This window comes from Astyanax mexicanus, chromosome 4, assembly GCF_023375975.1.
Source record: "Astyanax mexicanus isolate ESR-SI-001 chromosome 4, AstMex3_surface, whole genome shotgun sequence".
NCBI classification, from domain to species: Eukaryota; Metazoa; Chordata; class Actinopteri; order Characiformes; family Acestrorhamphidae; genus Astyanax; species Astyanax mexicanus.
The window spans coordinates 3886917-3902628 of NC_064411.1; the positions used below are offsets into that span (position 1 = coordinate 3886917).

General features: G+C 37.9%; 2 protein-coding genes across 6 annotated transcripts in view; both read right to left on the minus strand.

Moving 5' to 3' along the window:
- LOC125801401 (gastrula zinc finger protein XlCGF7.1-like) overlaps positions 1 to 15712 on the minus strand; it is a 129786-nt gene that overhangs the window by 113160 nt on the left and 914 nt on the right. The window lies entirely within an intron of this gene.
- The window catches only part of LOC125801395 (zinc finger protein 239-like), a 250068-nt gene continuing 240212 nt past the window's right edge, over positions 5857 to 15712 (minus strand). For all 5 annotated transcript variants that reach the window (XM_049478034.1, XM_049478035.1, XM_049478036.1 and 2 more), the window contains one exon: positions 5857 to 7273. In XM_049478034.1, the coding sequence (XP_049333991.1) occupies positions 6222 to 7154 (933 nt within the window). In that variant the 5' untranslated portion in view covers positions 7155 to 7273 and the 3' untranslated portion in view covers positions 5857 to 6221. The remainder of the gene's footprint in view (positions 7274 to 15712) is intronic.

The following is a 15712-nucleotide window of genomic DNA, read 5'->3' on the forward strand; positions in this document are numbered from 1 at the left end:
GCGGAGCCGGCGGGAGAAGCTCGCGGAGCCGGCGGGAGAAGCTCGCGGAGCTAAAGGAGGTGGTCGGACGAATGTAACGGAGGCGTGGTGAGCAGAGCTAGCAGTGTGCTAGCTTGGCTAATGCTAACCAGATGCTCCCCCTGGGTTTAACGACGGGCGAAGCTCGCGGAGCCGACGGGCGAAGCTCGCGGAGCCGACGGGCGAAGCTCGCGGAGCCGACGGGATCGCGGAGCCGGCCAGAGAAGCTCGCGGAGCTAAAGGAGGTGGTCGGACGAATGTAACGGAGGCGTGGTGAGCAGAGCTAGCAGTGTGCTAGCTTGGCTAATGCTAACCAGATGCTCCCTCTGGGTTTAACGACGGGCGAAGCTCGCGGAGCCGACGGGCTCGCGGAGCCGACGGGCGAAGCTCGCGGAGCCGACGGGATCGCGGAGCCGGCGGGAAAAGCTCGCGGAGCTAAAGGAGGTGGTCGGACGAATGTAACGGAGGCGTGGTGAGCAGAGCTAGCAGTGTGCTAGCTTGGCTAATGCTAACCAGATGCTCCCTCTGGGTTTAACAGGGCAGTTGAAAATGCGTTTCTTTAAATTATATTACTCTGTTCTAAAACCTTTGGCGTCCGTGTGAGCAAACTGGACTTATTAGACTGTTTTACCTTCGAATAGAACCCCCCGGGGCTGGTATCTGTCCCGAAGTACGAGAGTTGACCGCGTTGTAAAAAATGTGCTGAAGGCTGTTTACTTTTGCGTCGAGGCAACTCGTTGCCCACAGAGTACCCTGCGCGAGTGGCCTGAGCTGCGAGGCGGGTTTATACTTTGCGTCCTCCGTGCCTCTGCAGTCTAAACTGCAAGGCGGGAAAATGTGGGCAGCTCAGCGGACCAGTCACAGCTGCCGCTGTCCGTGTCACTGAGCCTGCGTGTCGGACAGTCTAAATGCAATTAATATGTATCCTCCATGGTAACTTGGCTCATGTGATTTAGCCTATAGGCAACAAATAAGTAAAACTAGAATTGTATTATTGTGATGTAAAGTAAACACTTACCAAATGGCAGGGTTGATAGAAGAGCAGTATCAGAGGAAAAGCAGCAGGTGAAAATGTGGTCAAAAAAAATGGCTAAAAAATAAGTCTGCCTCACCAACAGCAAGCTGGGAAAAGGGCGGGCTTAAATGCAAAAAAAAGTTTTTTTTCTGTTAAATAACTTAAAAAGTTAAGTCAATCAGTTCAAAAACTTAAAATGTTTAGTTTATTAAACTAAAAACTATTAACACGTTTAAATATGTGCTGAAATGAGTACAATATACTTACATTTGACAGTAATGGACTAAAACTTAATAATTTATGTACATTGAATATACATTTTTAATTAGAAATAAAATCCGGGCTTACAGTGTATAATCATCTGCGCCCATGGTGAGACCCCTGCTCTGTAGTGTTTATGCGTCTCATTTTGACCCTGTGGCTATAAAGACTTCCTAAAATCAAACTTGGGTAAAGGGAGGAACTAGAAGAGTTTGTGATACAGAGAGGAAAAAAGGAGGAAAAAAATTGGAGCAAGCCAGAGCTCAGGGTAAAAACTGGCATAAATTTATTTTTATGCAAACTAAGATCCAAAACTGAGTGACTGTAGACAGGTGTTTCAGTTTCATTGTCCAACCCCGGTATGTCCCAAATGTGTCTATAAACTGGGTATAGGATATATATGATATCTCAATAAATTTTATAAAACATATTTTCTTTTTTTTTTTGTTTTCAGCTCAGAAAGTCCTTTTGTAACGTTTGTAATAATACTTTTTATTATTTTAAGCAATGTCTTTTTGTCCACAGATCTTTCAGACACATCCCATGTAAAAATGTCCCCAGAACTCGTCAAGCTAGTCATACGGTTAGCTTATTAGAATAGGCAGCAGTGACTTCATTTAACTCACAATAGAAAAAAGGGCAATTCTGTTTATATTCTTTTTCCTAAAGTTCATATTAATACTTGTAAAGGGTTAAGCATTTAGTGGGTGTTAACATATGAACAGCTCAGGCATGAGGGATTGTGGTAGCTGCCTACCGTTTCATACACAGCCAGTCTATCTCTGCTCTCTCCTACTGGTATGCAGATTAGCTAAGTGTCAAACGGTCAGGTTGTTACCGTCATTTAATGGTCCATATTATGTCAATTTACATTTGAGATTTGTAGGTATAAACATACACATATTCACACACATATTTTTTCACAGTTTAGTTTTTCACCTGCATATCCGATTAGCCTAAATTTTACCCTGTATATTTAATTCCCAGCGCCAGAGAGCTTTATTTTCGTGATAAATATTTCTTAAAACTGCATTGACACTAATGTGGTGACGTGTTTGTGTGTGTTGTGTTGGTACATGTAGATCAGGTGCAGCAGTGCTGCTGGGGTTTTTAAACACAGGGTTCAAACACCTTTTACCATGTAAAATTCAAGCACTTTCAAGGCCCACTTTCAAGTTTTTTTCAGCACCTTTGAGCAAAGTGGTAAATTAATGATAACGGTGATATCTCAAAACTGCGATTCAGCGATAATCAATATATTGCAAAACTATTCTCCACACTTCACAGCGACTGAGCTACTGAGAAAAAAAACACTTCTATGTAAGTAAATAGCAGGAGTTATGGATTTATTGGTGTCAGTTTCACACAAGTTAAATACCAATGTTCTCAAAATACTGAGTATCTCAACATAATGTGTATCCAATAAATTTCGTTCCACTTCACGATTGAAAGATTATTGATCTACTGTTCGAATTATGATGTATCTGGCATGATACATCATAAAGAAGAAAAGGAGATCCAGTCCAAAATTGTAGTTCCGTCAGATTTTATTCAAAGAATCTGAGCAAAACAGTTTTTTTGGATACATCAAAAATTGAGTAAAAAGATTATTGAAAAATGAATTGAAATAAAAAGGTGAAAATAAGAGGAAAACCCCAAAGGTGAGAAAAGTTGGGGTTTCCAGAGTTCTCAGCTGTGTGAACAGGACCTGTGGCTCTGTAGTCCCTCTCGGGAGAAGCTCTCCCGCCCAACTCTACTCTTCTTCCTAGACAGAGTCTAATAAAAACAGGCATTCGCCTGGCCTCAGTCTAATGGTGTGTGAGGAGGCTCCTCACACCCCCCGGATCCTGATACTGATAAGCAGTTATTCATCCTATACGTCAGCCGAGAACTCGGTCACCCCAACCTTATCAGACTATAGATTACATGTACAGAAACTCATGGTTCTGCTGGAAAAAATCAATCATGCTAAGTTGCAAGAAAAATGGCCTTGCTTTGAGCACAAGGACACAATATACATACATTCTAAGTCACAATGTGAATCATCATGAATCGTGCTAAATGCTTGAATAACATACTGATTAAGTGAAATGCTGATTTTGTTACACACAGATTAACCCTTTAATCAATGAACAATGAACATAGTAAGGCAAAACTCCTCCGTATTCTTACACACTTGTTAATTCTTCACAAAAAACAAACAAAAAAATCATATATTTATGTTTGAAGCCCAAAATGTGGCAAAAGTTTGAAAAGTTCAAGGGGGGGGGGGGGGGGGGGGGGGGGGGCGAATACTTTTGCAAGGCACTGTATATAGTGGTTGCTTGAATGTATGTTTGGCTGTGTACAAAAGCTTTTGGCTAAATGCTTAAGTTGAAAGAATAGATAAGATTGCAGATCTTGCAATATAAAAGCCTTTTATTGAATCACATAGATATGAATATGAGTAAATACATAAGGTGATGTAAAACAACGATAATAGCTGGTACTGGATAAAACAATCAATAAAGTAAATGGATTAGATATTTTTAGTACCTTTAGAGATATAAAAAAAACCCTTTAGCAAAATGATACCAAATAAGGAAAAGATAACAGAGTATATAACTTTAGTAACACAACACAACCAAATATCCCTGTAGATTAACTTGCAGATTTTTAATCAGACTGACTGAACCATAGACCAATGAGAAAACCAGTAGAGCAGGGGTGTCAAACTCATTTTGGCCGAGGGCCACATTGGCATATTGGCTGTCCTCTGAGGGCCAGATGTAACTTATAAATGTAATAAAATGTAACAAAATGTAATATAAAATGAATGTAATTACTCCTTAATGTAAAATAACTCTCAATATACTATTTATTCAATCAAATATTACAGTTGCATGGAAAAAATGTTTGCTTGTTGCTCTATTAACATAAATCCTTTTAATTTGTCATGTTATGAAATCCAAAAACTCCATCAATCAAGAACCAAACTAGTCAAGTGAATAGAAATGACATTAAATACAAGTTAAATTAACTTTGATCAAAACGTTTGATACTGAAATAAGGCTTAATAAATATAAAATTAAAAATTGTGAGCTGTTAAGAACATGTGACAGATTTAGCATTTCCTCAGATTTAGCAGTTCCTCATACAACCACTAGTCGGAGCTGCAGCAGCAGCAGCACAAGCCCGCAGTCTTTACTCAGTCAGAGCTACAGCCCAGCCACGGGCTACAGGGCTCAGCTGAGCCAGTCTGGAGCGTTTTTACAGTTTTTAAAATTCTTCTGTGTAGAAAATAAAGATTTTAACCCCACTAACCGAATAATACAGCTCTCTACAGTTCATCTTTCAGCCCAAGCAGCTAACAGCAGCAGTTTAGAGCAGAGTCACGGAGTCACTGCTCGGATTACATTATAAACAGGTCAGTTAGCGCGCTGCTAACCTCAGGATGTTTATAACTACGGAGTTTAGTGAACACACCACGGCTGCAAGGTTAGACTGTTGAAGGCTACTGAAGACTAATTAAAGGTTATTGGAGGTTATTGAAAGGGTTATTGGGGGCAGAAATCACTAAAGGCTGGTTAGATAAGTGATTCACGTGCTCCTCCTTTGCTGAGGTGAAACTGTGACTAGCACTGTCACAGTGATGTTTATTAACGTCATTAAAACAGATTTTGTCAGCTATTGTCTTATAAATATTTACACAGAACTTATATCTCTCCTAACAAGCGTTTATTTTGATCAGTAACACTCTTCGTAACACAAAAGGCATACCGGTCTTTCGCCTTGAAGCACAGCCGTCCGTCTGCATCAGCTTCTCTTTTTCTGGACATTATGGGATAAACGTTTGTATGTCTCAATTCCACCCGCGAAGTTACGCCTTCCCTCCGGCAGGGTTTCCACATCAATGACTACACTGCCGTGTAGTGGCAGTAAGCCGTAACTTCGCAGGCAATACAATCGACAAGCATTGTGGGAAATGTAGTTTTTGGTCAAAGAACGCTTCTGACCTATTTATTATAGACACTAAGATCTTACAAGCTCTCGCTTGGATGTGGCCACATTTGCAGTGCAGTAGAGGGAATCAAGGATCCTGCAGTCTTACTGCTGCATAGCCTGCTGAGTGTTGCTTTCAGTATGGAAACTACAGCTAGACCGTTTTTTTTTTTTTTTTAACTCTGAAAAGGATTTTGTTGGCCTTTTGTTGCAAGCTAAGAATATTCTCTACTCCTAAGAATACTCTACTCCTTTAAACTACGACATCTAAATTTTAAAAGACTAAGTAATGCTAATCTAACATCTGGAGCAAACACTGGCAGTGCCCTCGCTCCAACTACAAACTACAAACGTGGAGTGGAGGAAAAAATAAAGAAAGTTTTTATATGTAAACAATTGAGAATGTGTTAAGGCTGTAAATGACATAAGTTGACCAAATGATCATTTCCTACTTATGGCAAAGCATATTCAATTTTTAAACCTAAAAATGTCCCAGAATGATAAAATCCTCACTTTTGTTTATTATTAGTTCTAAAGCTAATGCTGAGATTTAATATACGATTTTACTCTGAGCTAGCATCATCGCTTTACTATTTATTCAGCATATCACTGAAAAAATTGTAAAAATGTATGTTCCTAGTTTATGCTGTTAGTGGTACCATTTATGATTCTGTGTGTAAAAACTTCTTAAAACACAACACTAAGTGTTGAAGAGCTCTGCAGGCATTAACTAATGTAGGTATACAAACAAACATAAAAACACAGCATGAAATTCAGTAAACATCATCTCTGGATAAGATTCATTTTTCTGAACCTGTAAAAAGCCATTTTTAAATGAAGTTCTTGTAACAGAGTGAAGATTTTGTGCATGATGAGGTGTTTTTGGCTGTCTGAAAGATTTAAGGTTTGCATTTTTATGGCAGAGGAACAGATTTGGGATACTTTTCTATCTTTTGTGAATGCACTGATGTAATACACTCTGTAAAGTAAAACTCTTCCCACAGTCGAAACAGTGATACGGTTTCTCTCCTGTGTGAATGCGCTGGTGTATTTTGAGATTACTCTGTTGAGTAAAACTCTTCCCACAGTCGAAACAGTAATACGGTTTCTCTCCTGTGTGAATGCGCTGGTGATTTTTGAGATCACTCTGTTGAGTAAAACTCTTCCCACAGTCCGAGCAGTGATACGGTTTCTCTCCTGTGTGAATGCGCTGGTGTTTTTTGAGACTACTCTGTTCAGTAAAACTCTTCCCACAATCGGAGCAGTAATACGGTTTCTCTCCTGTGTGAATGCGCTGGTGATTTTTGAGATCACTCTGTTGAGTAAAACTCTTCCCACAGTCTGAGCAGTGATACGGTTTCTCTCCTGTGTGAATGCGCTGGTGCAGTTTGAGATGACTCTGTGTAGTAAAACTCTTCCCACAATCAGAGCAGTAATACGGTTTCTCTCCTGTGTGAATGCGCTGGTGTTTTTTGAGATGACTCTGTTGAGTAAAACTCTTCCCACAGTCGAAACAGTAATACGGTTTCTCTCCTGTGTGAATGCGCTGATGCAGTTTGAGAGTACTCTGTTGATTAAAACTCTTCCCACAGTCTGAGCAGTGATACGGTTTCTCTCCTGTGTGAATGCGCTGGTGTTTTGTGAGAGTACTCTGTTGAGTAAAACTCTTCCCACAGTCTGAGCAGTGATACGGTTTCTCTCCTGTGTGAATGCGCTGGTGTTTTTTGAGATCACTCTGTGTAGTAAAACTCTTCCCACAGTCTGAGCAGTGATACGGTTTCTCTCCTGTGTGAATGCGCTGGTGTTTTTTGATATCACTCTGTTTAGTAAAACTCTTGACAGAGTGCTGATGTTTCTCCATGTCGGGACTTGGCTCCATCTGTCTGTGAAATGTAGCAAACAATTTCTGCGTTTTCAGGAGATTCTTCTGGATGGCTTGTGCTTCACCTCTTTCAGCAGTTTAACACTGTTCTTTATTAAATATCCTTGTTGTTTATTCTGGAAAAACAAAGAAAAAAAATGTTGTGTATTAAAATAAAAGCAGGTCAATTAACCAAAAAGAATTACCTACATTAGTTACACTATATGGAGAAAAATACTGGGACACCTTCATACTACAATAAAGGCTTCAGTACTTTTATCCCATTATAAATTCACAGACATTTTAATATGTAGTTGTATCTTGACTGTCAGCAGGCTGCAGCTGCAAAATGTATGTAGCAGAAACACTGCTGCTGTCCAGCACTGAATATAGTGTTATACTACTACTTTAGTAGTATCACACTTTACACTATAATCCATACTACTAAAACTTGAAGCTCGGCTGCGCTCCGGTCCACACCTAGAACCTCCCGCTATGAAGCCGAGAGGAGCGCAGTGCGGCCGAACCGAGTTCCTCGATTAGGCTCGGCCCTGATGCAGAATTTTAGATTTTAGATGCAGAATGAGCACACCTGATGCTTCCACAAGTGATTAAACAGGAGAGATAGTTGAGGGAGGCAGGTCTAATTCAGTGGTTCGGCTTTCAAAGGTCTGATAAACTTCAGCTTGCTCCCAATTGTGCCGGAAAGTGGAGTTGACTAGCAACGGTAATGCATCTAATCTGTTCCACCACCTCAAGCAGTTTCACTACACACAATATCTTCCTTATTCTGGCTGAAGCACTTATGTAGTTTATGTTGTATCTAAGTTATTTATAGTTGATATAGGTTTGTATATTTGACGGTGATATCGTGTTCCTTTTATATAAATGAAGGCTTTCTGCATTCTTTATCCTGGATGAGGCACTTTTGTTTTGATCTGTTAAATATGTTTACAAAAGGATAAGAAGCTCTGCCTCTGTTGTAATGTAAAGTTATTTATATTGGTAAAATGTAAATAGGTTATTGGTTTGTGTTTGACAGATGTCATGTTTTTATATTGCTACATGCAAATAAAGGTGAGCATTAATTCATTCTGACCATTTTTTAATTTCTAAAGTATTATACAGTTTTTTATGAGAGGAGGCTTTAAAGACAGTAATAGGTACAGATTTCCATTGCAGGGATTCCTAACAGTTTTTCTGAGGCCTTCCAAATATTTATATCGATATCGAAATTATATTGTATCGACCGAAATTAAGGAATGTACCGTGATATAAATTTTGGCCATATCGTCCAGCACTAGCTGTAAATATGTCATACTGCTCTAACAAAGTGTATCTCATTTTATCTTATAAATATCTTTGTAATTTTCTGACTTGCAGTATATCTCTACCCCTCACCTTTTATAATCAAATATTTAGTTTTTCAATACAATAATTTCAGTGACCGGAAGCCGAAAAAGCCTGTATTAAATGTATATATGCTTGATGAAGAGTCTCGACCTACCCCTTCCTGTTTTTATGTTCTAGAAATTAGATAATATTACTTTTTTTATTCAGGTGTAGGACCATTTATGGGATAATTTATCTGCATGCAATCACAGCTCCAGAAATGACATTAATCTGTTTTAATAAGGCAGTATGCCATAAATATCGTAAGAAATAATGTTGCCAATATTTTTGAACATCATGAACTATATTACCCTGAAATATGGAGCCATATCACCCACCCCTAATTATCACATTCAGGGTAGTACTTTCTTGCTGTTTTAAGCAAAAGAAAAATTCACACTGTTTTCATTTCCTATTATATATCTTCTAGAGACATTTTATATATGTTTATGTCCAGTATAATTTATTTTACTTTAATCCTGCATATATGGAGTGCATTATTACCCAGCAAAAAGCTACACATCGGCCCTTCGTGGGCTAAGTGCGGGCACTGTGGGCAGGGGCTAGCCCATTAAAATTCCAAACAGGCCCAACATGGGTTTTCTGTGGGCAGCCTGTTCATTGGCTGGCCCACTCAAATCCTATAAAAGGCCGCTGTGGGCTAGCCTAAACTGGTCCAGTGCATTAATGCCCCTGTAGGCCCAGTGTGGGAATTATTTGGACAGCCAACACTTTGATGCGCCCACACAAATCCCAGGCAGGCCCACTGTGGGTCAGCCCACATTCAGCCTGCTCCATTTCACACCCTGAAGGGCAAGTGTGGGTTATATGTGGGCAAAGCACAGTTTAGCATGCCCACACAAATCTCATGCAGAGCCAGTGTGGGTCAGCCCTAATTCAGCCTGCACCATTTCATACCCGGTATGGGTTATATGTCGGCAACCTGCACTTTGGCATGTGCACACAAATCTCATGCAGGGCCACTATGGGTCAGCCCTAATTCAGCCTGCACCATTTACACACTGTAGGCATTGTGGGTTATATGTGGGCAGCACGCACACATATGTGAGCATGCCCACACAAATCCTATGCTAGGTTACTCTGGGTCAGCCCAAATTTACCATACAATATTTTACAATCTGAAAGTTTGTGTCATAACAAGTTCATATGAAGGGTATCTGAATATTTTTTATTGTTTTTGTCTGTGAGAGCTAGGTAGATTAGCTAGCTTAGTGGATAGGAGCAACACTGTGTGAAATGTAGTATCAGCTCTGAAAGATTTTCTAAACCAAAAGTGGAGAAAAATCAAGGTACCACAGCAGAGTTGTGCAGAGACCTTTGGAGGGACACACACACACACACACACATAGTAACATCTCATATTTTTCAAGACATATACTGTATAGCTATACATTTTTATTTATAAAAATATTTTTATTTAATATTTTGGATAGCTACGAATTTGCTCCATGGTGCTGATTCATAATCTCACCTTTATTATTGGTAGTGCTGATAATAAATAAATAAAAATATTAAATTATAAATGTTTTTGTGCTTGACTATACACTTTGTGTAAGCCAGCAAGGTTATAAAAGTTACATATTTTTTTATTTTTGCATGTGATATTTAATTGTGAGGATCATGTAACCAACGAATCCACCCCCCTCCCCTCCCCCCTCCCTGCACGTGCCTTTACCACAGAGCAACGATCAAGCTTAAAGGCAAAGTCAGTGAGTGACTTTGGTCTGTCAAAGTGACTGAAAGGTAAGTTATAATTTCTGTTCTACTATACGCTTTTCTATTTTTTGCTAAGATACGCTAATGTGGTGCTAATGCAGTTACCACTCTCAGGTTATTGTAGCATTATAAGGGTAGCTATGTTGAAGTTAGCATTGTGCTAAAAAATGTTAGCATTGTCCTAAGTTAGAATGAGAATTTACCTCACATTTAAATAACACGAGGGGCTCCCAAGTTGGCAGCTTATCTCAGCTCTTGGAGAAAGACTGCTGTTAAGTAAGTTAACTTTATATCCAAGTATGTCAACAATAACCAGCTAAGGGAGCAATGGCTTGCTAAGGGAAGTATTAAGGGAAATGGAAAATGGAAAGATATGCACTTAAGCTAAGGGAAAGATAGCCAGTTAAGCTAAGGGAAAGATAGCCAGTTAAGCTAAGGGAAAGCTAGCCAGTTAAGCTAAGGGAAAGCTAGCCACTTAAGCTAAGGGAAAGATATCCACTTAAGCTAAGGGAAAGATAGCCAGTTAAGCTAAGGGAAAGATATCCAGTTAAGCTAAGGGAAAGATAAACACTTAAGCTAAGGGAAAGATAGCCAGTTAAGCTAAGGGAAAGATAGCCAGTTAAGCTAAGGGAAAGCTAGCCAGTTAAGCTAATGGAAAGATATCCACTTAAGCTAAGGGAAAGATATCCAGCTAAGCTAAGGGAAAGATAGCCAGTTAAGCTAAGGGAAAGCTAGCCAGTTAAGCTAATGGAAAGCTAGCCAGTTAAGCTAATGGAAAGATATTCAGTTAAGCTAATGCAAAGATAGCCAGTTAAGCTAAGGGAAAGATATCATTTTAAAAAGTTTTGGTATTTTTGTGAACCTGATATCCTGATATCGGCCACCTCACATGTTTATAGAATGTAACTACCAGTCACACACAGTGACTGTAAAGGCTATTTATGTTTCACCATGAATAGCCTGAAGAAATTCAAATTCAAATAACTATCACTATATAAGAATCACTGTAATCAAATACAGTCTGCAAATTTCTCTAAAATTAAGCATTGTACATGAAAAGACACTAACAGATGTAGTATTTACCTGACTGCATTCTCATATCTCTATATTATCATTTTAAGAGGCCGTGAGAAGATCAATCATGCCACCACCAAAGGATGCAGAGATCGAGCAGGTTGCAAAGGTTTGGCTTTGGAATGCACGGGACCGTTCAGGTGGACGGAAGCATCGTCTCATGCAGTCTCTTAAAAAAAAAATAGTTAATTTATGATCTATGCTATATTAATGCATAAACAATATTCATTTTTGATATTATGATTAACTATATCTGTTCTATTTATGTAAAGTACATCTATTTTCTCCTTCATTATTATTGCTGTGAGATAAAAACCTTAATGCAAAAACTAATGTTATATTCAATTAGAATTTTTTTTTACTGGTTTGATTGGGATGACATTTTGGTTCCAAGTCTACAAGCAAGAGGAATAAAATTAATAATACAGATCAGGGGTGGGTTTCCTGAAAGCTTCGTTACGCTAAGAACTTCGTTAACTCGTACTTAAGATTGATCGTTAATTAAAGAGTGTTTCCCAAACCCGTGCGTAACTAAAGTACTACGTAAACTCGCTCGCAGATTAACGAGTGCCCTCACCCAGTCGTTATTCTTAAGAGCTTCTTTAGGGGATCTCTACTTGCAGTTCAGCACCTTAAACACCAGGGACCGCCAATTTTGAGGGAGAAAAATTATAATTCCCTGGTTGAAGCAATTATATTATGTTACTATTAATTATAATCAATTATATTATATATATAATTATTATTATAATAATTAATATTATTATATTATATTATATTATATTATTTCCCGTGTCTGCGGGTGCTCCGGTTTCCTCCCACAGTCCAAAGTTCAGGCTAATTGGATGTCGGATAAAAATTGCCCCTTAGGTGTGAGTGTGTGAGTGGATGTGCCCCCTTGTCTGTCTGTCCTGCGATGGATTGGCGGCCTGTCCAGGGTGTATACTGCCTTCCCCCCGATGCCGGCTGGTATAGACTCCAGCCACCCCCCCGCGACCCTTAACGGATAAAGCGGTTGACGATGAGTGAGTAAGTGAGTGAATGAGTTATATTATATTATATTATATCATATATTATATTATATTAAATCATATATTATATTATATAATATATTATATTATATTATATTATATTATATCATATATTATATTATATTATATTATATTATATTATAATGCCAACTTTCTCTGTGTAGTCTAACTGGGCATACTGGAATTGACCAATCAAACCCATAAATTATTAAAAATCCAGATTCCTGCAGATGATGCAAAGTCACCAAGTCCGTGGATTCTGTAATCAGGCTGTTATGTGGCATACACACACTTATATACACTTCCCACCAGCCCGGGAATTACAGCACAATACAATATATTTCCATGCTATTGGGAAAATCCCTGGTACTGTAGGTCCGGTGCAGGGGACGCCTGCGGTGTCTTTACTCACACCTACACGTATTGTAAAGGGTATCGGTGAATGTGCAGGTAATATTTAATATTATTCTTTATTTAGGTGCTTCTAACCAACATTGTGGCCGTTCATCTGGGCAAACTCTGGGGTGTGTCAGCTCGCAAATATATAAATACCAGTCAAAAGTTGACACGTCTCATTTTTTATTTATTTATTTTTTTTACATTGTCGATTAATATTAAAACTATGAAAACAATTAATTGACGCATATGGAATTATCTAGTTAACAAAGAGGTGCATGGCCTTCAAAATCCCCTGACCTAAACCCAACTGAGATGTTGATTTAGGATGAGCTGGAGCTTTACAGTGTGTGTGTGTGTGTATATTGAAGAGTTAACGTTTATTATACCTTGGGTGTGTTGACAAATATCCTTCAATAATGATTACTTAACTTTAGCATCTATAATTACATAATCATTGTGTGAAACCTTGTATTTTATACACATTTATATAGAAGATTATCCAATCCTCACATTGTATTTTATACACATTTATATAGAAGATTATCCAATACTCACAATATATATTATTTACACATATAGTTAAACTTTGCTTGATCAGGCATGTGACTAACACAGACTCTATTATATGACAAACTAACCCACATGATACATAAGGCATTTACTAACACATAGGATCTATTGTATGGCGGACTAACCACGCGCCACTAACACATTAACATATAACATAAGAAATCCATTGTGTGACTTGTTTAGCTCATGCTTAAGGCATTTTGGTCACTGCATGATCCTAACTAACGGCCATCAATCATCGACTGGTGCACTCTGTATGAGCTAAATTGATACAGAGGAGGCTCTTAGACCAAAGCGGCCTTCTCTGTGTGTGGGTGCCTCCCTAAACCTGCAGCTCTTCAAAGCGGGGAGTGACGCACACGCACACAGATAATGCCACAATGTTCAGTTCTGGAAGAACACAGTCAAGGCCAAGCACTAGTGGTCCGGTCAGACACGTGAAACGGATTACTAACACGTGAAATTATGCATACTAACATGAGATGATTTTAGCAACGCCTCATCAGCAGGTTTCACGTCATTTGGGGTATAAACATGGAGTCAGATCAGAGGGGGGGGTCAGAACTTATACTATTTGATGGCTGCTAACTGTCTTGTATGTATTGGTTCTCCTGAATTCAGTATTTTGTAATAAATACTTGATTTGCTTTCAACTCCACTCCACCTGTCTGCGACTCTCTCCATCAAAACGAACACGCAGGGGAGTTGTACCTCGGATGGTGGATGGGGGTAACCCATCTTTCATTTTCTTTTTACAACAATATATATATATATATATATACACACACACACACACACCGGAACAATAATTATTTTTATATTATTATATTATTTTTATATTATTAATAATTATAATAATAAATTAATATTATTATCAATACTACTATTAATAATATTAGTACAATATCTATTAATATAATATATATGTATATTAACAATAATAGTTTTTAAAAAAGTTTAATGTTTATTAAACATTTATATATAAACATATGACTTATTTATTTAGCCATATGTATCTGTAGGAGTATTTTATTAATGCCAAAGTACATCCTTTTGTAATTTAAATTTCAAAATATGTATAATATTGATGATTACAACACTTTTTTTTACATTTTTAGGGTGTAATACTGAATAAATACTGCATAATAATCGATATTTGTGGATCGATTGAGTGCGCTGTTTCAGGGGAGGAGTCAACAAAGACGTTCTTTAACCTCCTTTGTTAATTTTCACGTTGCGAAGCTCTTTGGGAAACACTCGCAGAACTGGCTCGTTCTTTACTCTCGTCATTCGTTAGTTCGTTCGTTATTCGCTAAGGTTGTTCGTTTTCGGGAAACCCACCCCAGAGGCTTTGTTCCAGTAGCAATAATAGTATTATCAGTTTATTATTCATCTACTACATCAGTCTAGTGCATTTAAGTATTTATTCAAGAATATGATTTCCTGTTTTTATTGATGTTTATATATATATATATATATATATATATATATATATATATATATTTTTTTTTTTTTTTTTTTAATTTAAGTTGTATAATTCTTTGTTATTTTGTATTATGTTTGATATTTATATCATACCGTTTATTATAAATACTGTTTTTGCAAATGGAGATATTTATGCAGTACATGTTTATCTACATGCTAAAATATAAATTTGGGATTTAATTTACTTAAATACTGTTGTGTGTTGTTTATATTTTATACATGATACTTTGTAATAAATTAATTAATTTACTATACACTTTAAATTGTGTTATTTATATAATTGTTTTACAGCCAGTTGCAAAAAATATCAAAGTGCCAATAGCACAGCTTTAAATTTTCTTTCTTGAAAAGTGTTCTCTGTTCAATATTGCACAGTTCTAAAAATTTGGGGCCACAATTGGTTTTCCGCTGAGGGCATGTGTGTGTGTGTGTGTGTGTGTGTGTGTGTGTGTGTGTGTTAGTGTTAGAGCTCTGCAAATCTCTGTTGGCCCAATGTGCAAATACCCATTGGTCCGATTTGGGCTGCCCATATGGGGGCGGTACCGCACCAACCTCATTGGCCCAGTGTGGGCATGTTTGCTGGGTTGTATCATGACATTATTAAACCAAAACCATGTTTTTTTAATGCGTCACGAACAATGTAGAAAAATACTGAATAACAAAAGCAGTTTTGTTAAAAGGATACAGCAACTGGATATAGGGGCACATTACATTATTTTTAAAGGTAAGTTACAGTTTAGCCACCTTTACCTTATCAAGCCAATGCTAGCGACCTAGCCAAGCTAGCTAGCAATTCCAAACATCACATACTACCAACAGCGTGAATGTCCTAAAAACATGAATTTGTTATTAGTTGTTGATATATAGCCTAAATGGTAGGATAATGTA